The following is a 26,559-nucleotide window of genomic DNA, read 5'->3' as shown; positions in this document are numbered from 1 at the left end:
AGTGTAAGACGCAGGCTGTACGTTCGAGGTTTAAAGAACACGTAGGCGGGCACAGCATCCCAGTTTGAATAGGGAGTACTGAGTACTCAAAACGGCAGTGTTTTTTTTTTGGTGTAGCAGGGGGAAAATCTGCAAATCAGACGAACCACCCTCTGTGTGGGGTTTATTTCTCACTCTTCTGAGCTCGAGACCCACTAAAAACCCTTAACTGCTTCTTGAATTTTGGTTCCGGGCATTTGCCTATGAACCGTTAATCTCTTAGTCGGTTTTCTTCTCGCACACTATCGTGCTGGGATTTATGTGTTTATCCTCCATTGGATTAACACTTTATTGAATTTTTCAATAAGTTTCTGCTGTTATTTTAATCTCTTTTTGATTGATCGCTCTTCTCCTTCGGTAAATTCGCATTCTCCCCTTGTCTTCCTCTGGGTCGTAGTCCACTAGTCTCCTGAGTTCTTGATTCGGATGGTTTTTCGCTGTTTCGAATAATTTCTCTGCTTTTCTGCTCATGAATTTCGTTATGGTTTCCCATTTTAGGTCCCTATAAATCTGTCTATCCCTGACAAACCAAGGTGCATCTATTGCACATCGTAGCAGCTTGTTTCCAGTGGCCTGAATTCTTTTGATGTAGCTCTTTGCCGCGAAGCCCCAGGCAACTGATCCATAAGTCAGTTGAGGCCTAGCAACGGCTTTGATTATCTTCAATTTTGTCTCTTTCGACATGTGGCTTCTTCTTCCTATTAAAGGGTGGAGTCTATTCATCGCTGCTTTCGTTTTGTCGATTGTTTGTTTGATATGACTTTTCCAAGTAAGTCCTTTGTCAAGCGTTATTCCTAAATATTTGGCTTCATTTTTCCAGTCGATTTCTTCGCCGTCAACTTCTAGATTCGTTGTGGGTCGCAGTCTTCTCCTCTGTAATAATATTGCTTGGCTCTTCTGTCCATTGAGCTTGATTTTCCACTTTATGCACCAGTCATTTGTTTCGTCAATCGTTTCTTGTAGAACTCGTTCTATTACTTCTGGGTTTCGGTGTCGAGTTGCTATGCCGGTGTCATCAGCATATAACGTTAGCATGGTTCTTGGATTCTTCGGAATATCGTGAATGTATATGTTGTACAAAAGTGGCCCAATCACTGACCCTTGGGGTACTCCAGCCTCTAAATCTCTTGTTTCTAACGGCAGTGGGCCGAGGATCACCGCAAATGTTCAGTTTGGACATTTCAATATTGGAGTCGGTGTTTATTTACGGATGGGGATAGTTATAGTAATTGTCTGATACGGGAGTTGTATTTCACTGCGACCGTGAAGTCTATTGGGCTGTTCTTACAACTGCGCCATCTTCAGCTCGCTCTCCAGCTCCAGAGTTCCAATGAACTCCAGTATCTGAGAGGGCTTCTAGGGGGCTCAGTCCTCAGTCCCCCTATAATTTCCTCGTCCGAGATATTGCGTAGGTTTGCACTTCCGAGGCATTCTGTAACCAGGTGAACAGCTGTTCAAAAATATGATTTTGTCAAAAAAAGAGTAGTGGACTGTATGACCAGATAATTGAGCTGGAGATGGTATAAAAACATTTATTATATATCGTTTACTATCATAAAATGAATAAGTCACCTGCATGAAGCCAATACAGTAATAAAAACAAATATAAACAACATCTATGAACCAAGTAACATATTATTCAACTAAAAGCAGAGAGAATCTAGAGCAGTTCAAATGAGAAGTCACTTGAGGTCAGACTTAGACTTTGAGGAGTTCAATATATTCAAGATTAACACAACGTTTACACAGTGACAGAGCAATCAATAAAAATTGATTGCGAGAACCTCTTTATTCCATCAGAAAAATGGAAGGTTAGAATAATGAATTTTAATGAGAAGACTGAGACAGTGAAATAAGCCAGAGGTGAAATTACATTATCTAAGTCTGATCAACAAAGAGAGATTAATACATTAAATGTGAGTTGACCAATAATTATGATGTAAGTAAGAGCAGTGCATGAATCGTACAAGTTAAAATTGGAAAGGCAAAATTAATTAACAAAATAAGAAGAACAATAATTATTCATCTGAGAAGGCAAGAATAGTATAATTATTATACATTACGTTGGTCTTGAAGAGAGCTAAAATTTATCATTGAATACAACATTTACAGAGACGGACTGCTTACAAGTATGCACGATTAGAACGTCCATCAGAAAAACTGAAGATCCAATTGATGAATTATGAGAAGTGCAAAACGAGAGTACTGAGATAAACACTAATCGTTGGTTTCGAGGGGTGCAGAAGGCTGAGAACTAACGTGTATATCGAGCAAGATGAATGAACCTGAAAATGTATCATGAGAGTACAAGTTACAATGTATAGAACATACCAATTGAGTGTGCATGATTACCAGAGCTGGCCTTCCAGGGTGGAGCCATGTATCATAGTTTACCATTGATCGTTGAACCATAGTTGAGATGTTCACATCGTGTTCTGAAGGAAAACTACTAAACCCAGGGTCCACCCTGGAGAACATGAGGATTCATCTGAAACTCGACAACAGTAATTAGTCATAAGTAATTGAGCAAGCCATTGAGTTGACTGAGAAATGAAATAAACATCTTGAACCGAATATTCTTGAAATAAATTGATGGAAGGTGAATGTTTCCTATCAATTGTTGAGCAGTGTAGTTCCGGATAAGATTCTAGAGGTCAAAACTCCAAACTTCATTTGCAGCGTCTTCCTCATGTGCAGCCCTAAAGGCCCTCTTTTATCTTGACCTCCATACAAGCCTTGCTTTTTTCGATAATTTTGTTAAAATTCAACAAAACCTAGGAAATTCAGATTAGGTACCTAGAACTACCAACACAATTAATTTTCCAGTATCTTTGAATGATGATTCAATTTACCTCACTTCTAAGCTGTTGCATCCAATACTACCTCCTTGTTATACAAGTTTATCGATACTTTCAATACGTAATTTTTGGCCAATGGTTAATGATAGTTTCTCATTGCAGATGAACAAAGTGACAGCGAAGAGTCGAATTCAACCCTTGACACCAGAGTACCTCCAACGTATCACCAGAAATATTACAATAGGCTCACTTACTCTAGTCAATCAACGCCAACGAGAAGGTACCAGAGCGACAGTACCAAATCCACAAGATCGAGCAGTACGGCTAGTGAGAATAAAATTACGTTCAATGAAGGTGAGTTTTTTGCCTCTATTTTATATGTTACTACCGACTGAAACTTCTATATTTATGTAGTAGATACTACTAGTTTTGAAGAATTCCACTTGTCCAAATGAATGATCTTCTCATAGACACCCTGTACAAAACTTCCCCAGCAAAAATATTCGTAAAAAAACTCATGAACCGTTAACTTTTTACTCAAGGTATGTCCTCTCAGTATTCAGCTCAATGGTATGGCATAGTGTTGAATTTTCCAATAAATCAGCTATTAAATGAGGCAAAGATGTACTGTATGTGCCATTTGAAATAAGAAACTAGTAGGCTGTTCCCAGTATAAACGGAAGCTGCAGAGGCCTGAAAATTTTTCACTGAGAAAATTTCAACGTGCAAGTTTTCAGGACAAATTTGTGACAGGCCTATATAAATTACTATATATAGTAGTTTATATAGGCCTGTCACAAATTTGTGCTGAAAACTTGCATGTTGGAATTCTCTCAGTGAAAAATTTTCTGCTATAGCAGTATCTCCACGTTGAGAGCCTTTGACTGTGATTCTGATTATAAATTTTGATAAACCAGTGAATAATATTTCAGAAATAACATGTTATCTATGAATGTTTGACAGACAATCAGTGAATAATGGTTCATTTATAGATTTCATAACTCTGAAGGAAATTGATAGATTTTAATAACTTTATTCATCAATGTTGGATCAACTATTTTATGCACGATTCCAAAGATTCATTACCAGAAATGATGAATTTGGGTGAGGCTTGCGGGTTTTCATGATATTATTTTACTTTATGCTGACTGCACCGGAAAGTTCGCCTAACACTGGAAACAAACATCCTAGGGGTCCTTCGAATTCGTCAACCCTCATAATCTCTATTTGTGCCCCTAATCAGTGTCAAATGACAATTTCGGAGGGAAACACGAACCTTCGGGTTCCTCTGTTCACCCGTAGATATATAGATTAGGGGTACTAAAGCGCCCTAACAAATAACTCTATTTAACATCTCATAACGAAGGCTCTATTTCATTTAAGATTTCAAGAAAATGTGGAAAATAAACGAAAAAAAAAAAACAAAATAAATTAAATTATTTTTGCAGGAAAGGTTTTAAATTGATATGCAGGGTGTTCATGATTTGTTGCGAAAAATTTTAGGGGGTGATTCCTTGTCAAAAAGTTAAGTGTGGGTCATTCTTATAATTTTTTTTGAATGAAATGGAGTAGACATTCTATGGTAGCTAGAAGGAAATTAAAAAAATTTTGGTGGTGTTCTCCTACAATGACACCATGATATTGACTAGGTAAATTTGAGTTCGAAGATAATTCCAGCCTTTACGACTCACACTACTTATCTGCTGATATTTTTTTTTCTCAAAAACCGTTACATTCAACGTTATTTGTTCAAAATGAATCAAGCTATCAAAAAATAATTTTTCAATGGTATAACATGAATAAGGAATGGAGTTTCTTGCGAAATGAATTTTAGGGTTGTCTTTTTCTACCCTTTGCAATTTGTATAAGAATTCACAACAAAATTTTCAGAGAAAATGCCGGAACAGGTCAATTTTTATTCGGAGGGGGACATATTTTGAGCAGAATTGTAAGCCGAAACCTCCCCAATCCTAGGTGTAGGGGCATTCACCCCTAAATTCTTAATAGGGATTAGGGAGTGAGATTTACCTCAATTGAAAGATCACTTGTCCCTCTACATGAATACAATGGTTTAGAAATTTTTATTGATTCCTTTTTCATAGGGAATAGAGGGTGAGCTAAACCTCAATTGGAAGACAATACCTATGTCCCTTACATAATACTATTGTCTTCCAACTGAGGTATAGCTCACCCTCTATTCCTTATTAAGAATTTAGGGGTGACAACCCCTACACCTAAAATTGAGGAGATTTTGGCTTACAATTCTGCTAGAAACATGACCCCCTCCGAATAAAAATTGACTTGTTCCGGCATTTTCTCTGAAAATATCCTTATTGAGACATAATTGGCCTGGCAAGTTTTCAAATCGTCAGCTCCTGTAACTACTTCAAGGACTCAATAAAAATTTGCAAACCGCAGTACTCATGTAGAGGGTCAAATGATCTTTCAATTGAGGTATAGCTCACCCCCTATTCCCTATTGAGAATTTAGGGGTGATAGCTCCTACGCCTAGGGTTAAGGAGATTTCGGCTTACAATTCTGCTCAAAATATGTCCCCCTCCCTTCAAAAATTGACCTGTTCCGGTATTTTCTCTGAAATCATCCTTGTGGTAACATAATTGGACTAGCAAATTTTCAAATTGTCACTCTGTATAGGCCATACCGGTAATTGTCCTGTTCAATTCAGAAACTCTTTATATGTGAAAAACTTTTGGATTTTGTTATAACCGACTTTTAATACATTTTGTTCAACCTTCAAATCACTCTGTTGCTTTGAACAGGGTTAATCTTGATTGATGCCTCTCGGTGAAAAAACCTTGATATCATCTAACTTTCAGGTCAATTTCAATCAGGTTCTCTGAATGTTTGAACCCGCTCCTCTTGCGGCGTCTTCGAAAGACCTGTTCGGCTCTGGGGATACGAACTCTCATTTCTTAACAGTCCCAACTGGAATATTCCTTTCCGAAAATTGACGTGAAATATTTGCGGCCTGTTTGAGCAACTTCTGGAAGCTCCCTGTTGGGTACATCTGACGAGCTATACACTTCAGGTTGAAAGATTGTCAGGCCAGTGCTATAATTCATGACCTAATTGATTTACTCGACGTATCTAGGTAAATAGGCAGTCTGTATATCCTATTAATTGTGACGAACTTAAGCGTGGTTGAGTTACAAAACTCACTCTTTGTAAAATGCATAAATTTTCCTTTGTGCAACAAACTAATTAATAGGTGTAATGTTCTTTGGCTTCGCGTGGCATCTTACCAAATGTTTATGACGTGAAATATCATATGGCTGATGGTAATCCAGTTGTTTTTCTTCCAATGAATCATTCTAAAATTAAAGAGCCCTGAGTCGATGATTTTCTCTCTCTAAATTGATCGAAGGTCAGGTATAGGATTGGATGTTGAGAAATATTGGGCTATCTTTATCATTTCAGATTTTTGTATCCAACGTTTCGGTAGTTTTTCGCTAGCCATCTTCGGGAAATATCTCTAGATGGATCTTCATTTGTCCGGTGTTAATTTAACAAAATTCCGAGTTCAAAGTCGGAATTGAACAAAACTCCGAGTTCAAAGTCGGAATTGAACAAAATTCCGAGTTCAAAGTAGGAATTTTTGTTAAATTAACACCGGACAAATGAAGATCCATGTACCTAATGACAATTTCCTCCAATAAAATACATCAAGTTCAATATTTATTAAAGAACAACGTGGCTTTTTGTGAAACCTGAATCCTCCCATGAATACCTCAGCATCATAGAGCAGCCCATATGAGGTTTTCTCACCGTTGTAATGACCTCTTCATGTAAGAAACATCAAAGCACACCATGTGTACCTCGGGGTGTACTGATTTCTTGTCCATTGAGATAGCCTCACGAGTACATATGAGAAGAAAATTTTTTCATAAAATATCCGTAATATACCTAAAAAACAGTTATATCTATCAAAATATTCATGTCATGTCATGACATGAAGTCGGAATTTAGTTGAATTCCGAGTTCAAAGTCGGAATTTAAATAAATAAAAATATTTTTAAAATATTATGTGGCCCTTCTACGCCTTCTTAGCATTCCTTTATCTTATTTTGTTTTTGAGTTATAGGCCAAAATTCAAATTTGGGCGATTTCAACTTTGGTCATTATCTCTGTTTCTGTTTGTGCTAGGATGTTCAAATGAAAACATTATAGAGAAACTATTTTGATAGCAATCCAGTGGCGTACTATGATTTTTTCCTACAGGTTTATTTGCTGGGCTATAACATAAAGTTGTGTTTTTTCTTATGAAAACAGTAGTTTCAAATGACTTAAAAAGAATCGCCATTTATTAAAGTTTCAGAAATATATCATACATCACCCTTAGTCTTTCTAAGTCATTTCAAACTACTGTTTGTTTAAACTACTGTTTTCATACGAAAAAAGTACATCTTTATGGTATAGCTCAGCAAATATACCTGTTGGAAAAAATCATAGTACGCCACTGGATTTCTATCAAAAAAGTGTCTGTATAATGTTTTCATTTCAACATCTTAGCTTAAACAGAAATGGAGATAAGGACCAAAGTTGAAATTTTAATTTTGACCTATAACTCGAAAATAAAAGAAGATAGAGTAATGCAGTTGATGGAATTATTAGTTTCTCGAAAAAGGACGACCGTAATGTGCCATGTATTTTCCTCTATCTCGTTGGGTTGAAAAAGTTGTAATTCAGGTATGTATCACCAATTTTGCCCACCCTGTACAGCAGAGTTTTCTCTTCCAAATCGACTACCTACCATACAAAATCAATTCATTTTCGATTCTCCAGAAAAGTATGTTTATTCATGCAAATGCGCTTTTTTTCTGAAAAACTAAAAAAATCGATTCAAGTGTAATATTTTTTGTTTAGTTATAAGGGTTCTGTGAAATAACTGACGACAGGTTTTCGAGGAATTAGAATTATTACAATAAAAAAAATTGTTTCTTGAAATTGACATCAACTTCCTCCTTATTGTTTCCTCATAGGAATCTGTTTCTATTTCAAATAAAATCAAAAATGAAGTGTTTAAATTTGAATTTTCCAGTTTTCGTGAAAATGGGTTATTTTTCATACAGTGTTAATTGTGCATTTCCAATTAGTTGTAGTTTTATTCCTACGTCCTTTTTGTATGTTTATAAATGGTACAGTTGTCCGGAAGATTCTTCCGAATTTTACAAAAAATATTGGCGTAGGTATTCAGGATAAAACACCATGTATATTTATAGATTTCGTTCACGCCAAGTAAAACTTTAAAATTTCAAATTCCTATATAAATAGAATTTTCTTCATGTACCATGTCGATTGAGTCGTTAATTCAAAATATAATCCTAATTAAATTATTGAATTTCCATTTTCACTTCCAAGTGTGAATCATTAACTTCTAATTTAATTTGTTCCATCATTTCGCCTCGAACCGTTGAGGTTTCCCTGTTCGAAAACTAGAAACTTTTCAGCTGTTGGGATCCGTCAATTATTTCCGAGGCATTTCGTTGTGTTCAAAGTTCGGCGCTGATAATGAAGTAAGAAAGTTGACTAATGCCTTTTAATTAACTCGAAACCAACGGACTTGACGGGTCTCACAAAAGGTCCAAATATTTGGGACAATCCTGACGTAATAAATCTCATGTCAGAAAGCTGGGTCGTCTTTTAATTTTTGTCTTGAGCCATATTGGTCCTCCGATCAGTCCCATCGAAACTGTGATTACTCTATACTATATAGTCTTTCAGTTGTACATATATTTTAACATATCAAACATATTTTTCCAATTCGAATCGGTCGAAACTGAAACAGGCTGTTGTGAATTCATAAAAAAAAATATAATCTTCATTTATATCCCACAAACGATTTCATCGAAAACATAAACATATGGCTGGGCATATGGTTCAGTACCAAGTTTATCAGATGAGATACATCAGGTCACTTTCGAGAGAATCATAATTGTTGTATCGTGCAATTTAGGGTGAAAAAAAAAATGTAGAAAATCGAGGCAGTTTCTTGAAAGTGCTTATGTTAGTTATGTTGAGAAAGTGCTATGATGTTTCCCCATTTCATCCCATTTTTACGACGATTGTTGTAATGTTCGAACAAGAAGATTATGACGACCATCGTGAAAAAATTTGTGATTAATTCGAACGAATTTTATTGGTGAGATTTTGAAGTATTATTCTATTTTTTACACTCGTGTCCTAAGTTTCTTCTGTCAGTTGGTATCGAAATGGGCCATTTCATAAAATCGTGTAAGTTACTAAGAAATAATGAGAAAAATTCGGCAATACTAAGTTTCCATTTTCATTACCACGTAAATATCGAACGAACCAATATATAGGTATATCCTAAACGAAACCACATGGTCGAATCAGGGATGAGTTTTTTCCCGCTGCTTTGCGATAATTCAGCTAACAAACGCTCTAGGGTCGTATTTAAATGTATATCAGTATCTAATCATTTTCAACTTTGTCATTTAGAAAATTTTGTTAGGTGATTTTTAGTGAAACGCTTCATTTTGACCAGTTCTACCTTTTGTTGAAAATAAGTCTCACCTTCAAATACACCCTGTATATGATTTTAAGGATTATTTGGGATTTCTTTAGGCTCGAGCTTTCGGAAATAATCTTCATTCCTTCATCAGAAGCAGCTATAAATTGAAACAATATTCAGTAAATTGTACAGCAAAAGCATTTGTTTTGGATGTTAAGGTATTAAAAATCATATAATCAGGAATCATCACAAATATCTGAGATTTAAAACGAGGTACCTACCATCCACACATCTCAGATATTTGTGATGATTCCTGATTATATGAATGTTAATACCTCAACATCCAAAACCTCGTTTTGCATGTCATGGGTAATGCTTTTGCCGTACAATTTACTGATTATTGTTTCAATCTGTAGCTACTCCTGATGAAGGAATAAAGATTATTGTTGAATAGAGAATATCTGCCAAATTGGATTAACTGGGTACCTACTTCTGCTCAATGCAGATGTTTTAAAGTGTGTTAAAACCAAACACTTTACTGATTTATAGTGTCATAGATTCAACTTATTTTACTGAACGGAATCTTGTTGTCATCATTGTGTTGTGTGTTTGTCAACTTGGCAACGTTCGAACGTTTCGAAAAAAAAATTTATTTATTTATACGAAAATGAGATGCTAACAGCGGGCTTCACAAAACTTTGATTGCTCTATAAACGATATGACACTCTCTCGATTTTCAAAACGAATTCACTCAAACTTTTTCATTTTTGAATATTTTGAAGAAGTTCAAATTGAGAATCATTGAATAGACGTAGGTATATAGATCGCAATTTGATGCGAGAATGATATTCTGAATGCTCATGACTGAATTATCGATAGAAAACAAATTGACGTTTATTTATTCGTCAATCAAGCGTTGATTCTCCGATCAAGCTTAGTGAAACCGGGGGTAAACGGGTTATATTTGAATCTGGCTACTTTCGTACGAAATGAAATAAAAAACGTTAACTAATAATTACTCTTTGGAGATCAATATCAGAAATGATATGAGTTATTGTGAACTAAATTCGTTATTATTATAGAAAAGGATATGCTCAAAGACTATACTTTATACAAGGTGCTACGATGTGTTTTCCTACTAATTCCCTACTCTGTACGACAGTTTTTGGTTGCGTTGTCGTTTGAAAGTGTTGCGAGTTAAGCCTAAAGAATAAAGAGCTAAAATGCCTCATGCATTGCTCTCCTGATCTGAACATGATCAAGAGATCTGCAAAGGTGGTTTAATCAGTGGATGAAATTAATAAAATGGTTTCCAATAATTGAGGAGAAAACTGGAGGCATTATTTCAGACGTGTTCACAGAACAAAAATTGTTCATCTTATACACTAGTTACTGATGGTATCTCTAGATAGTCTAGGTGAATAAATCTATTAACGTACTGTCTAATAATCGATCTATTCACAACTCGATCATATTCGCCATGATTAGGAATAATCTTCAGCAATGGATTCAAGCAAACAACTAGTCCTTGTCTTGTCATTCGTTCTTTCGTACATCATCTATGAGATATTTTCGTCGACAAATATCAGGTCGTTATAAATTAAACCTTAACTATTATATCTCATTCACGTCGAAATAAGAAACAAACACGAAAAGATGACCTCAATAAAATGCGATACTAGTTTGGAAATGTTCCATAAATGTTGGGCGTAAAATAATTCTTTGAAAACTACATGAGAATGCCAAGTTTTTGGTGGAGTTCCATTTTTTCTCATAACAAAATGTGAAATATGATTTTCTAACACCTATTAAAAAATTCTTGAATCAGGATTTTCTATGTTCGCAAACTCTATGAAACGATCCTCACAAAAATACAACGCTACGACGAGATTTTCTGTAGTTACCTAATGAAGTTATATTGAAAATTTCGCATTTTTTGCGAATTTCGGTAAATGCTAGAAAACGGTCGGGCTATCTACTCTCAAACTGAGCTATGTGTAGCAGCCAGACCAGAAAGCTCATTTTCTTTCCGAGAAACTATGTCGAAAAACTGAGATGTCTAAAACATCTTAAGAAAAATGTTAAAATTAGAAGCCCCTTTCGGTATTATTCGCAGACATCGAAGATGAGAGATTTTGACAATCGACGTCAAATCAATGTAGGTTAGAAAAACTGACTGAAGTGCAGTTGTCACGGATCATCGATTTGACCCATAGAGCGAAGTGTACTGTTTTTGGCCACAGTATTTTCACATTTCATTCTATTATTTTTTTTTTCATACCTACTGAAATTCAATCATAGTTAATGATCGTCTGGCCTAAGTTCTAACGCAGAAAACATTTTTGCTTACGATATTTTCAGCTTGCGTTTCAGTTGTTGGGAGAAAAACTCAAGTCTTATATTTTTGTTACGTCCTGAAATGTTTGTAACGGTTTGCTCAGCCTTCATCGTTTTCTTAATTCACATAAAAAAGAAGAAAAACTAAGTCAATCGAGCATGCCTTGTATATTACCCCAGTTTAAATGCTACGATTCCAACAGATTGCGTTATTAGATGTTCAAGCGTCGAATGACGGAAATGTTGCATTTTTCAAAACAAATTTACTAGATTGCGATCGCGTGTGGACAAAATGACACGCCGTCACAATTGACAACGGTTTTGCCATATACCCACGTTACGGATGACCTCGGCATTATACAGAATATTCTGGATGCGAACAAAAGTGCACAACGGACTTAATTTGATGGCGTGTGTACGAGCAGATAATAAAAACGTTTCTTTTTTCTGTTACGGCTATGTGAAAAGCAGGCCCCTTCTTCATTCGGCGATTATGAGGTCGTGTGGGAACTACTTCTTGATAATGGGGAGTTAATTGGAAGTTTTCGTGGGGAACGATTGTCGACGGGGAGTTGACAGAAGCTGAATTTTTGATTTATCGAGGTTTTATATCAATTATTCGAGAAGACATATTTAATTTTAATATGTACCAATTCACCATAAGCATTATTACTTCATACTTAGTCACATCAACGCAAGATTTTAATTTGCCGCAATTTGTTGACATTTCAGAAGAAATACTTTGACAGCTGACAGTTTAGGGTTAAAAAATGAAACGCAATACGGTACAACACTAATTTTCGATCGATATCTCAAAAATAATGAAATTTTGAGGTTCACGAAGTTTAATAGATTTAACAGCACTACGCATCTCCCTTCAGCCCCGTACAGTCATAAACTGGGCGGCGTTGCCAAGTATTTATCAGATAGTGTTGTGCAAACATGTAAATAAACATTGGAATGATGTGGCTGATGCTCAAAAACATCCATAATTTTTCAAACCACGACACGTGTTTCGCTGTCACAATAGCATCTTCAGGTGGGTATAATCTGTTTTAGGTAAATAAACGTTGATAAATTAATTTATATCTTAAGTTTGCAACAGCCGAAAATTCTCTAGAGAATTTACTCGTGGATTCATGCACCGTGAATTCTCTACAGTTACATATTATAATGACGTACAATTCATTGCTCAGTTGCATACAAAATAATTTCTGCCGTTTTCTTACCAAAATTCTGTAGAAAACGGGCTTCAATGAACAAACTTTGAGGAAATGTGATAAGGAAATGTTTTATATTATAATAGTTAGTGCAATAACATGTTAAAAAGTTTTGTATACAGGGTGTCCCATGGTATAGGTGGCCTATTCGATGCTTCCGGAGCACGAATTATAGGATTGTTCTGAAAATTTAGGTACAAGGGTTACCCTTCTGATCTACCTAACTCAATGTTGCCGCTTATACTAAAAAATACAATGAACTTCGTTATTTCAGATGGGTTACCCTATTCATTATAAATTTTTTCGGTTTTTCATCCCTATCTGAGTATTTTTGTCAGGTGTTTCCTTACCTCTATTCCTGAAACTTTCGGAGGTATCAACTGTTTTCCACAAAAAATGGCCAAAAACGTGGATCCAATGGAATAAGCTTAGAAAGGACACTCGAAAGGACATTTCACTCACTTTCATAAAAATTTGACTTTATTTCATGAGACATCATTAGATGATGAGTATTTTGATATTTTCTGAAAATATCAGAAGAAATGTAGGGTGTTCCATTCGAAAAAATAAACTTTTTGCCGTTTTTGTAACGAGTGAAAAGACGGAGAATTTTGGGGAACTCTATATATAACAAAAAAGTTTTTTCTACACGAAACTTATCCTCAGGATCTCAATGACGTATTTTCCAAATTTCTTCCTAAAATATGAAATGGCTTTTCTAAGCCAATTTAAAGTGGATCCATGTTTATGACGATTTTTGAGGAAAACCGTTAATAAATGAATAATTAATAACAGGAAGGAATTAACATAATTTGTAACAAAGCACTTAAGCCACATTTGTGCATAAATTTTTCAGAAAAAAGTGCTTATTGATAAGTAAAGAAATAGGGGCCATTGCCTATTCCATAAGTAACCCTTTTTTTCACGTCATTTCAGTAATAAATTACAATTCAGTAATAAATAACAATTCAGTAATAAATTACGCAATTCAGTAATAAATTACAATATGAGAAATTAAACCCTTCATTCAAATCAAATGCTACATTGGTTATGTGAAAGCTTCTCAATCAAATCTCTAACTAATAAAATCTGTATCTTCCTCAGTGCTACAATAAAACTTGCAGGAGTTGTTAAAATTAGAATGTTGAATATTTCACACATAACAAAAATGTCTTTTGAATTGACTTAGACGTGCTTGACTGAGAACATAATATCTATAATATAATATAACATGTTCATAATGTGTTCATAATTATTTATAAATTGCAATAATAGTATAAGGGTCAATACATCGCGTAAAAAGTTGCTTTTGGTCTTCGTTAAGCTTTTTATTGAATGTTGCCTAGCTTTCTTCCATTCACATGGCACAGGGCACTAAAAATTTGAAAAACGTGTAGGTACAAGTCGAAAGACACAACAGAGCTTACAAACAAGCTGAACTTAATCGCATCAAGTCCATCGGAACAGTGTCCCTTATTCTTCACTTATAAAGTCGATACTTTCCTTGTATGCAATAATAGTTTATCGATCAACAAGCATCAAGGGTTTATTTTCAGTTCCCATAATGTTTGCTGTTCATCATAATAATATGAGTGGAAAATGAACATCGCATGAGAGAATACCAAGAATCTAAGAATATCTAGTAGGCGATGATGTATCGCCAGTGGTTTTTTTACAATTTCTAGAATTGGTCAAACAGTGAAAAATAGCATAACTTGTCCATATTAAATAATAATTTATTTCCAATGAGTTAATGAACATGTTTAACATAATATCGGTGCATAATTTTTACATTTTCATAGCGGTCGGAAACATTCAAAATCATTGCCACCAAAATAAAAAATTTATATAAGTTTCAGATAACATTAAGAAACGGAAAAGGTAGAAAAAATACTATTTTCTGAAGAGAAAGACTCGTAAACCCTCTACAGTCTATGGATACATGTGGAAAAGAACAATGCTTCGATACCTGGCTAACCCCAATTTTTGTGTGCCAAATATTTTGATTATAATTATAATAGTATTGTAACATTGAATAGAGAAATATTATTTTCGTCAAGTAGCGACCACTATATCTATCCAATATTTCCACATATATTTTTCAGTTAGTTATAGCATTTCGAAATATTGAACACTGAAAGATCATTTCGATTTTTTTAAAGATCTATCGTTAGTATGTATAAATAGCAAATAAACTTCATGATCACCCTATCACATTGTTTATCCATTATTTACGTTAGACAAATATACAAATTATTTATTAGGATATACATGTTGAGCGTGATCGATTAGGACGTCATTTCAAGTAGATAAAGCAACGAAAATAACGTAATAACCAGAATAGACGAAGAAACTGACACTTAGATTAGAAGGTATCACACGGAACGTTAGTCCCATCGCATGATGAGATGATGCCAGTTAATTGGAATTTTTTATTAAGGAACTCCCATGTTAACCGTATGGGGGCCAAAGTACAACTTGGTTAGATATCGTTTCGAATTTCGTTCATTACATGCTAATGTATGAATAATTACATACATGATGGTATTGTCGTCTTGTTCTTACGTTTATATGCGCTAGTTTATGTTGATACGATATATTTTACATTTTATTCAATTCATCATTGAATTCGTCGTATCGGAATGCACCGACTCCTCAGTTGAAATACAGGGTGATTCTTTGACTCGTGAATGCTTGAGGTCAAAAAAAACACTTTTTTCCTTTACCATTTTTCCGAATCGGCACGTTTCAAAAGATACAGGGAGTTTCTTCGAATGAAATTAATTCCGAAATATAGTTTTTCATTTATTTGATGAATATTTTTCGAACACAAGATATCACCCACGCCTTCCAGTTTTCTCATTATGACCATTACGTACCATAAAAATAACAAAGATTCTAAGAAACCCACTCTAATGAATATTCCAACGTTTTGTAGAATAAAAGTATTCTTTATACTTTTCCGTATAATGCACCGTTTTCGATCAATTTGTTGTTCGAAATAAAAATATCTGAGAAATTCGAAAAATTGGGAACTTGATCGAATACAGCTCTTTTTAAAAGATCCTCAGATGTGTAGTGTTACAGATTGTTATTTATTCTGAAGGTAATTTTGTTTGTTGTGTGTTTGATCAGAGTTCCTGTGAAAACTTAAAATGACTATATCTTTTTATCATGGCCGAATCAGAAAAAATGGTAAAAAAAAAGTGTTTCTTTCAACCTCAAAAATCTACTAAAAATATTTGTACGAGTCAAAGTCACCCTGTATGTTGATGAGAAAGATTTTATCGATTTTATTTATTTTTGGTGTAAAATACGTCGCCTCTAAACCTAGATACCTTGAAACTCAGGGGCGATAAAAGTTATTATGATATGAAAAGTGCACTTCATGTTCAACATGAAAACATAAACATAAAAAGTTTGTTGTTTTTTACTAAGTCGAAATATTTTTCTAAGGGACTAAAAATCGACTCCTCTTTCATCAAAGAATTGCCATTTAACGAATCTATAAAATATGTTATTTTTAATTTCTTGTTTATTTCCACAAAATTCTTTATATTTATATTATATTATATTTAACAATTGAACAACCCACAGATCTTCTCATATAGTATTTACTACGAGATTTACTAGGAAAATCAAGAAAGACTGTCAGCAATATGAAATTTTTCAATTGAAGTTCGCATTTCTACTATCATCCAATATACAGGGTGATCAAAAAGCCCGAGTTATTAATTTAGGAAGTTATAGTTCTATTTGAAATAGGAAATTTTTTCAAGTAAAATTTCGTTCTATTTTTTTAAATTTTTTGTTGACAAATTCTAAACGGACAATAAGCGTTCGAATTTTGGGGGATATTGTACTAAGAGGATTTCGAATATTTCCATTCAATATGTTGCAAAAAAGGAAAATAGGAATTATTGTTTACTGAGAGACAGGTATTGGTGTCTCTGAAGTCATTTTTCTCGAGAATGGTACGTCCTAGTGGCTTTTCAAAGGGTATGTAACCTTTTTTGTGAAGTAAAATCCTCATTGGCATGGAGGTTAGGAGCGACTGAACAAATACATGAAAAAAGTGGAAACCCTCCGAGTTCAATATCCTCAAAAATTCAAAGGCCTACCCTCGGTTTCACAAAACTTTGATTGCGCGATCAATTAATTGACAGTCACTCAATTTCCAAAACGAAGTCAGTGAAACCTTTTCATTTGTGAATATATTGAAGAAGTACCAATTGAGAATATTCGAATGGATGTATGTAGATATACATTTAATGAGAGAATAATATTCTGCATGTTCATGACTGAATTATTTATCGATTGAACACGAATTGACGTTTATCCGTAAATCAATCATTGATTCCCCAAACAAGCTTTTTGAAAATTTCGTAAATTATTCCGTCAATTTTTTCTCAAAGGTTTCAAGGTTTGACGTCTGAAAATTGGCTCGATTATATTCTATTCTTATTCAGAAATGACTTGTCCACTATATGAAATTTAAAACTATCCCAGTGTATCTTGGGCATGTTTAAGTCATGAAAAAACTCATTACGAAACAACAACGAATAAGGGGGAAACGAACAATTTGGCAGATAATTATATCCTCTCGTTTAGTATGCAATTTATTCTTTTTATTCGGCAAATTCTGGAAATAATGTATTGTGTGTAAATTTTTCTCTCTCGTGCGGGTGAATTTAAAATGACTCCTTTCATTTTCAGATGAGTATACAAGGATCACGACACCCAGGCAGGATGTGCTTTTCAAGAAAGGCTACCTCAACAAACCCAAAACATATTCTACCCAAACGTCTACCGGAAACTCGACCACATCTACAGGTAATTCTACCGGAAATGGTACACCGGATTATCAGAGCACAGGTAAATTTTGAGACATTTTATAATAAAATGAATGAGTGATTGTGGTAGAAGTTTTTTTGAATGAGGGGCTATTTTTAGGTCATAATTGTGTCTGTTCATTCTTCAGTCGAAATATAATATACCGAAACATATCTGAATGCAGAATATTGAATATCAGTGTATTTATCAAATAGGTACTATATCGATTTAAATCAAAAATATACTTTTAGACAAATTTGATTAAGATACTAGCATTGATAGTACTACGTTATTTTAGGGCAATTTTGTTATCCTTGTACGTGGTGCTGTCTAATAATTAGAAGGAAGAAAACTCCAACGACCAATATCTGTACCATTTTCAGCTACATACTTTATGTAGGAAGGAGATTCCTGAGTTCAAAAGAAAGTTCAAAGTTCAAAAGAAAGTTTTTTTCCCTACTATTTTTTCCAATTCGACTAGGTTGAAACCGAAAGAGGAGGTTGAAAATCCATAAAAAAAGATTTTATTGATGGAATAATTTTCGGAACATATGTAGTTTTTCACTGATGTGATTAATCTTTTTCGAACACAAAATTCTACCAATATCTTCCAGTTTCTTCATTATACCGATTATACCCTAGAAATGCCAGAAATTCAAACAACACTCCTACAATATTTTAATAGTAGTTTCTTGAGGTCAAAAGAAACACTTTTTCCCTTACCATTTTTTCCGAATCGGCTGGGTTCAAAAGATAAGCTGTTGAAAAACGATAAAAAAATATTTTTTGTTCTATGTCACAAACGGTTTTAACGAATGGAATGAATTTCGGAAAATAGTTTTTCATTCATTTGGTGCATCTTTTTCGAACACAAGATATCACAGACATCTTCCAGTTTTCTTATTATCATCAATACGTACCATAAAATTGCCAAAAATTCAAAGAACCCAACTCTTGAAACTAAGTTGGATGCTAATGAATATTTGAACACTTTGTAAAATAAAAGTATCCTTCATATTTTCTCGTATAATGCGCCGTTTTGGACTAATTTGATGTTCCAAAATAAAAAATATGCAACTCTTTTTAAAAGATCTATATATGTATAGTGTCTTAGATTTAGCGAGTTATTCTGAAGTTATTTTGTTTTTCCAAGGGTGACACAGCTCATTATGAAAACTAAAAATGGCCACCATGTCTTTTTATCAGGGTCCAATCGGAAAAATTTTATTGAAAAAAGTGTTTCTTTTGACCTCAAGAATCTGCTGTTAAAATATTTGTACGAGTCAAAGACTCACCCTATATATACTACTTCATTAAGCAATTGGAATCGAAAAAGAGAGTTTTTTCTTGTTTTTCTAATATAAAAGAGTATGTTTTTTCACGGTAAAAATGGTATATCTAATGCTTGGAAAAATCTCTTCATCTGAGCCAAATTAAAAAAAATGGTGAAGAAAAAAAGTGTTTTTATACCTCGAAAATCAAGTGTTAAAATATATGTTCAAGTAAAAGACAATTTTTAGTCAATACATTTCAATATGCATTTGAAAAAATCTTGGCGCCTCATAATTTGCCTTGTATGATTGAATGTTCAAGTTTTAATGCCTTCTTTTTTTTTCAGACTTAGATTATGAATCGCATTTTATGTATCCCAATGGCTTCCTAGATCAGAACGGAATTTATTATGTAAATAGTGAGTATACTTTTTCTTTGTACATTTCTAAGATTATGCCGAGGATTATGCTTACCAAATATGGTTCGAAAAAATCATCATCAGTTTTGCTTTCAAACGTTATACCTTCAACATTACAGCTATCACATGAACCCTTTTTAGGTCTTACTTCTCAGGATTGCTGTATAAACCCACCTTATATAACCTATGATAAATCCAAAAGTGATATTCCAGAAGCAGAGAATTCTTAGCTGCAAATTATGCTTGTAATTTCAGCTGCTATGTTCCTGAATAACTAATGGATGGTTTATGTAGAGTTACTAAGAACTAACACCTATAGGAAAGGGTACAATCTAAAGGGGAGATGGCAAACACGTTATTGCCATTTGCCAATTCGATTAGATTAGTTCTTAGGTATTAGTTCTTAATAACACAGCGAACATTTTTGGATAACTCTGCAAAACGTGAGAACCTGCTGAAGTAGTATGTGTGTTGCGCTGAAAATACTGTTTGCACAGGATATCTCGTCATTATTTGTTCAAGAAGAAGCTTTTACGGTGATTAGCGGGCGAGATCGATTGGATTTACGTCTTTCAGGAGTGGTTGAATACTTGTATTGTCGTCATAAAAAGGGCTATTTTATGATATCCGTCAATTCCCGATATTATATCTGCTGTCCAGAAATAAACTGCTGTGAAACTCAGTTGACGTAGAAGTATACCATCTGCAGTTTTACGAGAGGCAGAGTTCAGTTTGTTTCAACAATATAAAAGAACACGAACATTCTTCTGGTTATAATGAACCAAAATTCATTAATCTACCGTCTAGTCCATTTTTAGGAAACAACTAGATTGGACTCAACCAATTCAAAAGAAGTCGAGTATCAGCCTGTTTTGGTTCGATTTTTCGATGGTTCTAGATCGGTTGCAAACAGTCGCACATTTATTTATTCACAGTGAGGTCGAGCTTAGCTTCTCAGGCCATTGCTGTTCAACTTCTCTGAACCGATTCTGAACAGTTGTGAGTGTGAACCAAAACAGAGCTAATGTCACGAACTGAATCTGGTTTGATTTATAGCGACCAAGTAGATAAATGAACAAAATATAGATTTTATCTGATGGAGTTTACAGCCACAAAAATATAGACTTCAGCCTCCTCAAGCTCTTCGTAGTACTCTTCTCCATTAGGTGTTGTGCCAATGAGGTCATCAATGAAAGTTTGAGAAATGTATTTCCGTCAAAGGATTGGTGAGCTGTCGTTATGTCTGCGATGGGTCAGGTGAGCGGTGTAATTCTTCTTCTCCTTCTACTACGAGCGTTGCCCCACCAGGCTGAACTGAGACCTAGTGACCAATTGTTCGTCCGCTTGTAGTTGCAGAGACTCAAACTCAAACTGATATACGCTGACAAAAATGCCACAAGTCGACAGAGAGGACTCCCTCTCACCATAGGAATCGAGGGTGTTGTGTTTCCTTAGCGCTTCAAGGTTGCTGCAGATAAATAGAATATGTTCAAGAGTTTCATCTGTGCTCCTGCACCAGTGAAACAGGGAGCAACTGATCAGTACCATTTTATTTGAATGTTTTCAAACAGGTGGACGGTTATTGCCCCAGTCACCAGACTTAGTTGTTTCCTCGCAAAGGCCAGAGGTTTTTTGACCTCAGGTCTGAAGGGCTCTCTCTCAATGAGAAGCCTCGACTGCCTGAGGCCACCCATACTCCATTGAAAGAAAAATTTCTTGTTCAGAAGTTCCTGACAGATGGGCAGCACCTGTTCCGGACCAACAAAAGCTGAGTAGGCCATTCGCAGAATAGTATACATTTCAGCCTGCACTATGGAACAATCCTTCCCTAGGGGGATGGACGGGTTGAAACAAAGTCCCACAATTCCCACTACAGTCCCTGTAGGCATCACAAAGCCATCGGTGAACCAAGTGGGGCCATCAGGCACAAGAAGCTTATTTGGTGTAGACGATATGTCACTGTCAGAGCAATTTTATTACCCTGTATGGTTCGGCAAAGTAACAGTTGGTGTCCACGCGGTACTCTTTATGGAGAACCTCTTTAGAGCCCTTGCGTACTCACTAAACGGGACACTATCACTGCATTGTTCCAGTTCCCAGACTCTGAGAGCTGTCTTCATAGACACCTCTTAGACTTCAAGGTGTGAAAGGAGTTAAACCCAGCAGACACTCCATAGCCGCCGTAGAGGTGGATCTCAGAGCACCTATGATGCTTAGGCATGCTTTCCTCTGACATCTAGACATAATGGTGCGGCTACAATTCTTCCCAATGGAAGTCTACCACACCAGAGATGCTTAGGTAAGGATAGGCCTCACCACTACAGTTTACAGCCAGTGCATATTGTGTGGATTGAAGCCCCATACCTCACCAAGTGCCTACTCTCCGAGTAGAAAAAAAATTACATTAGCCTTACTCGATTGGGTCTCAATGAGCCCAATGCCAAACAAGCTTGGAAGCAGGGCACCCCCCACCTATTAAAAAGAAGCGGTGTGATTGCAGACTGGACATTTTCTATATTTTTTGGTCTGGAGGGGCAGCGGGCCCATTCATTTGGTTAGTACGACACTATATGGCCGTTGACAATTTTGGTCCGATATGGATGACCATTATTGTCGATTAAAATAAAATTGTCGATTTTATGGCTGCTGCAAACGAAAAAATAGTAGGTTCTACAATAGAATCATGATACATTGAGGGTATCATGATTTCGTTAATACAGATAATAAGATCTGTGCTCCCATTTGAACAAAGGCCTCTCTAAACGCACACTGAGCCATCACCTAAAAGAGTTAACAGGCAGGATATCCATCTGGGTTTGGGCTTCAAGTTCTCATGTTCGAGAACCCAACGATATCTTACACGCCGCTGCTCTCTACTCAATCGCAGGTACCTGGTGCATCTTCTTGCCTTCATATTGAAGTTATCCAACCTATTCTGGATTGTTTGGTCACAATAATATTATATTAGAACATTACCAGACCTTGTGCGGCAGTTGTAGCCATTGCACTCCACATAAGAATATGCAGCAGTTCCACTAGTATTCTTCAAGTTGGAAGGCTTATAAACTCATGTTCAACTCGTCATAATTCAGCTACAATTGATGCTACACAACATCAGATAAGGTGCAATAGCCGATTATCGTACATTCGAACCACCTAAAAGTATCATATGCCTACAAGAAATAGGTTCCTTGTAATTTCTTCTAATTAAGTCATTAAGTATCGCAAGGGCCATATTTTGTATGTGTAATACGCATACAAACGCTTCTACACATGGTTTGTACAGCAATACTGAAAATTCGATTCAAGTGCAGAAGTAAGTTTTCACTTAAATTCTCAAGCGGTGTATATTTCACCCTTCGACTTGGAAATATTTTACAAGGCCCATTTAGGATACCGCAACACTGCTTAATTCGGTCCAGAGGAGGGATATTCATCTGATAGTTGACCCGAAAAATACCGGGTCTCTGTCGCTTCTTCGCGCTGTAGTCAATCATTCACTCTTCTATAGATATCGCAGTGTTTTTGGTGACCTTCATTGTGGCGCAGCTTGAGAAACCATTCAGTTTAATCTCACCACTATACACAGTCGAGCTTAGGACATCTATAACGGTTCGATATGAGCACATTTTTATACCTAGAGCATCCAGACTACCAACGAACCCCAGTTCCGAAGAGATTCGACCTGCTGACCATAATAATGAACCGTATTCGGATCTTACCATCGTGAATCATTGTAAGAAAAAGCTATCAGTAAAAGCGAATATCCTGGCTCACTAGTACTTTTTGGAATAATAAATCACAAGCGTAAGAAAATCCGCATAAGTGGGTACATCCGCATCTGACATACCTCATGCCGCCACTTTTGATCGCGGATGCCAAAAGACGCCGACTCGTATTTAGACATGTGACATTTCGTCGCTGGTTCTTGGCTCGCGAACGCTTTCCTCGTTCAACAGTCGAAAATTTCGCCCTTCGGTATTTAGTCGCGCACATTCTTGTGATTATGTGAATGAAACGGTCGAATTACTGTAAAAATCACTCTCTTGTGTGTCGTTCTCATAATACGTTTTTCTTTTCTAGGTTATGAACCGTATCCCTTGATGGTATACAATGCGCCAGCGTACTACAACAATGACAGTTGCGGAAGAACGAAAAAGTACAGCACGGAGTCATTGGTGAGTGTTAAGTGTAGAGATTTTGCACCTCATTGTTGGTTTTTTGATAGCGACATCGATTAGTAGATATAGATTATTCGGTTGGTATACTTGTGTGATAGATAGTCGCTCGTTTTCACGTGTGATAGTGACTTGAAGGTTTTCAAGTTTTAGTTAGATATACTTGCAGTCATTCAACTTTGCTCCGCTCGATAATTTTAGAATATTATCGATGACGTATCGTGACAAATTTTGTCGGTTCATATACTTGAAATTACAGTTTTTGGATTTCAATTTGAGGTATGCGTTTCATCGAAGAAATTTGTCGATCCATCTCCAGTATCACACGTTTGACTTTGAACTAGTAGAAATATCGAAAAATCCTAGGGAATTTTAATGTTGCTGGGTCTAACTTGTAACATGAAATTTTCTGGTTATATTTCAGTTTCCATCCATCTGCCGAGATTAGGATGAAGGATTTTCGGGAAGTAACGACAAACAATTCATCTCGTGATGACTGAATCAACCATATACAGTGTTTTTCTAAGTTGATGCAAAAAATTTTAAAGGATGATTTTTCAGACAAAATTCCTTTCCGTCAAAGTTACAGCCTTTCGAATCCAGGCTGAAATTGGCCATTTTATTTAATATCTTCACGAAAAGAAGTATTTAGAAAAATAAAGTTTAAGAAGTAAATGATGCCAGTAAAATTACAGTTTTATTTGGTCCTTTTAACCAAGAAATATCATTACGGGAGGGAAAAAAAGCAACACCTATATTATTTTCCATCAAAACTCAAAACTGTCCAACATGTACGCATTTTCATAATTAACAAATTTATTTAGAAAGATTTATTTGACCTGAAACATTTCTATGTCCTTACTATTTTCATTAAATTGTTCCATTGGTCAAAAAAAAAATAAAATAACTCTGTTGTTTATGTGATGTATGGCAAACTGTGAATCTCTGTACTGCACTGTGTGTTACGTTATTCTTCTGTGATCAAAGGAACAGTTTTATGGAGAAAAGTGGAGACAGAAAAGTTTGAGATCACAATTCTTTTTTTAAATGATTAAAATTATGGAAATGCAGAACATTAAAAAATTTTTTGCTGAATAATATGGTAGTTGCTTTTTTCGTCCTCTTGTTATAAGATTTCTCGGTAAAAAAAAAAACTCTCAGTTGAGAGAAACAGATTTGAATAAGTAATATGGAAAACCCCCCTTCAAAATATCATTGTATGGTTTTGTTCTCTAATTATCTTCAACGATTTTTCGAAAAAGGGTTCATTTTGATACGTTCTACCCAGTGACAGCAAAGCCTTAAAACGCAATTGTCAAAAAATTACATATTATTCACAAAAGTTGCCACCAACTTATCAAAGTTGTCCGCACAGTATTATCCTTCGCAAAAATAGGGTAAAGGTATCGTATTGTAGATGTTAACAATGCTCCAACTAATTAATAATTAATTACCGATAAAATGAAGAACTAGAAACTTGAACTCTCAAGAATAGATTTAGATTTCGAAAGGTCTAGTTAGGACCCATTCATAATGAAAGTAAAAGTTCATTGTTGTCATAATACATAAAGTGTTCACAATACAAAAGTATCTTCTTGTTACAAAATGTAAACATTTCATTAACTGTCAATTATTGTTATTTTATGTTTCAACAAATGAAATTCTACTCTTCACTAAAATAATTTATAAATTTTCATATATTTTAAATTTTTTTCATTGTGCCCATTTAGGGCACATACATAAAGGAAGGAGATGTTGATTGCAACTTGCAACTAACATTATCAAATAAAAACGACAAAGATTTTTCACAAATTTCATATACCGATAGAATGAAGAACTAGAAACTTGAACTCTCAAGAATAGATTTAGATTTCGAAAGGTCTAGTTAGGACCCATACATAATGAACGTAAAAGTAATGTTGTCATAATACATAAAGTGTTCACAATACAAAAGTATCTTCTTGTTACGAAATGTAAACATTTCATTAACTGGTAATTATTGTTATTTTATGTTTCAACAAATGGAGTTCTACTCTTCACTAAAATAATTTATAAATTTTCATATATTTTGTATTTTTTTCATTATATTAAATGGGCACATACATAAAGGAAGGAGATGTTGATTGCAACTTGCAACTAACATTATCAAATAAAAACGACGAAGATTTTTCACAAATTTCATATAAAAATATAATCAAAAAAATTTTGCGAATAAAAACATGATCATAATATTAGAAATGGAAACAAATGAACTTCAAACATCCTATAGGGTAACTTAAGAATATCACTAGATTTGTAATGAAACTGTAGTTCAATTTTGAGTTTCGTTTAAGCGTAAACGTAAGAAATATTGTTCATTCGAAATCCGTTAATTGTGAATGGACAAAAATTTGATGAATTTTTGAGTTTTTTGCTAAAAGCATAAGTTCGACCAAATATATGTAACTGATCGAATTTTGAGCCAAAAATCGTCTCAAATGATCGGGTTCAAATTGATGAAGAATTTGTATCAAGATAATGCACAGGCCCACACTGCTGCTTCATTTGTATTTAAATGCCTAAAACAGAAATAATGGCCATATAGTCCAGACTTTACAACTAATATTTTCTCATTTCCACTGCTAAATGATAAATTACGGGGTTCATAATTTGAATCAACCGACTAGCGATAAATAACCAGGAAATTGGAGTAAATTAAGAATTGAATCATGGTGGTGATTGCTAGATATAAAAGACTTAATACTCTACCCATTATTAAAAGAGCATATTATGATGGCGATGGCTATTATTCAAGTTCGAACTCATCTCATTTTGGTATTATTCAAGTGAATAATAGCACAAAACACAAGTGATTTATGCATATGGTAATGCTCAAGGAGACGCATTGATTATCATAATTTCATTCATCGATGGTGGATAAATGAATATTTTTATGAATGAAGTATAAGTATCTTCAGATCGCGAGGTTAAT

General features: G+C 34.9%; 1 protein-coding gene across 2 annotated transcripts in view; it reads left to right on the top strand.

The window, feature by feature from the left end:
- The window catches only part of LOC123320487, a 75,142-nt gene that overhangs the window by 31,889 nt on the left and 16,694 nt on the right, over positions 1-26,559 (top strand). For both annotated transcript variants that reach the window (XM_044907816.1, XM_044907817.1), the window contains exons 2-5: positions 3,000-3,191; positions 17,604-17,762; positions 19,339-19,410; positions 23,494-23,588. In XM_044907816.1, the coding sequence (XP_044763751.1) occupies positions 3,000-3,191; positions 17,604-17,762; positions 19,339-19,410; positions 23,494-23,588 (518 nt within the window). The remainder of the gene's footprint in view (positions 1-2,999; positions 3,192-17,603; positions 17,763-19,338; positions 19,411-23,493; positions 23,589-26,559) is intronic.

The sequence above is a fragment of the Coccinella septempunctata genome, chromosome 9 (genome assembly GCF_907165205.1).
Source record: "Coccinella septempunctata chromosome 9, icCocSept1.1, whole genome shotgun sequence".
Lineage (NCBI taxonomy): Eukaryota > Metazoa > Arthropoda > Insecta > Coleoptera > Coccinellidae > Coccinella > Coccinella septempunctata.
Note: the sequence above shows the minus strand (reverse complement) of the source record. Positions and strands in the feature narration are given on the sequence as shown.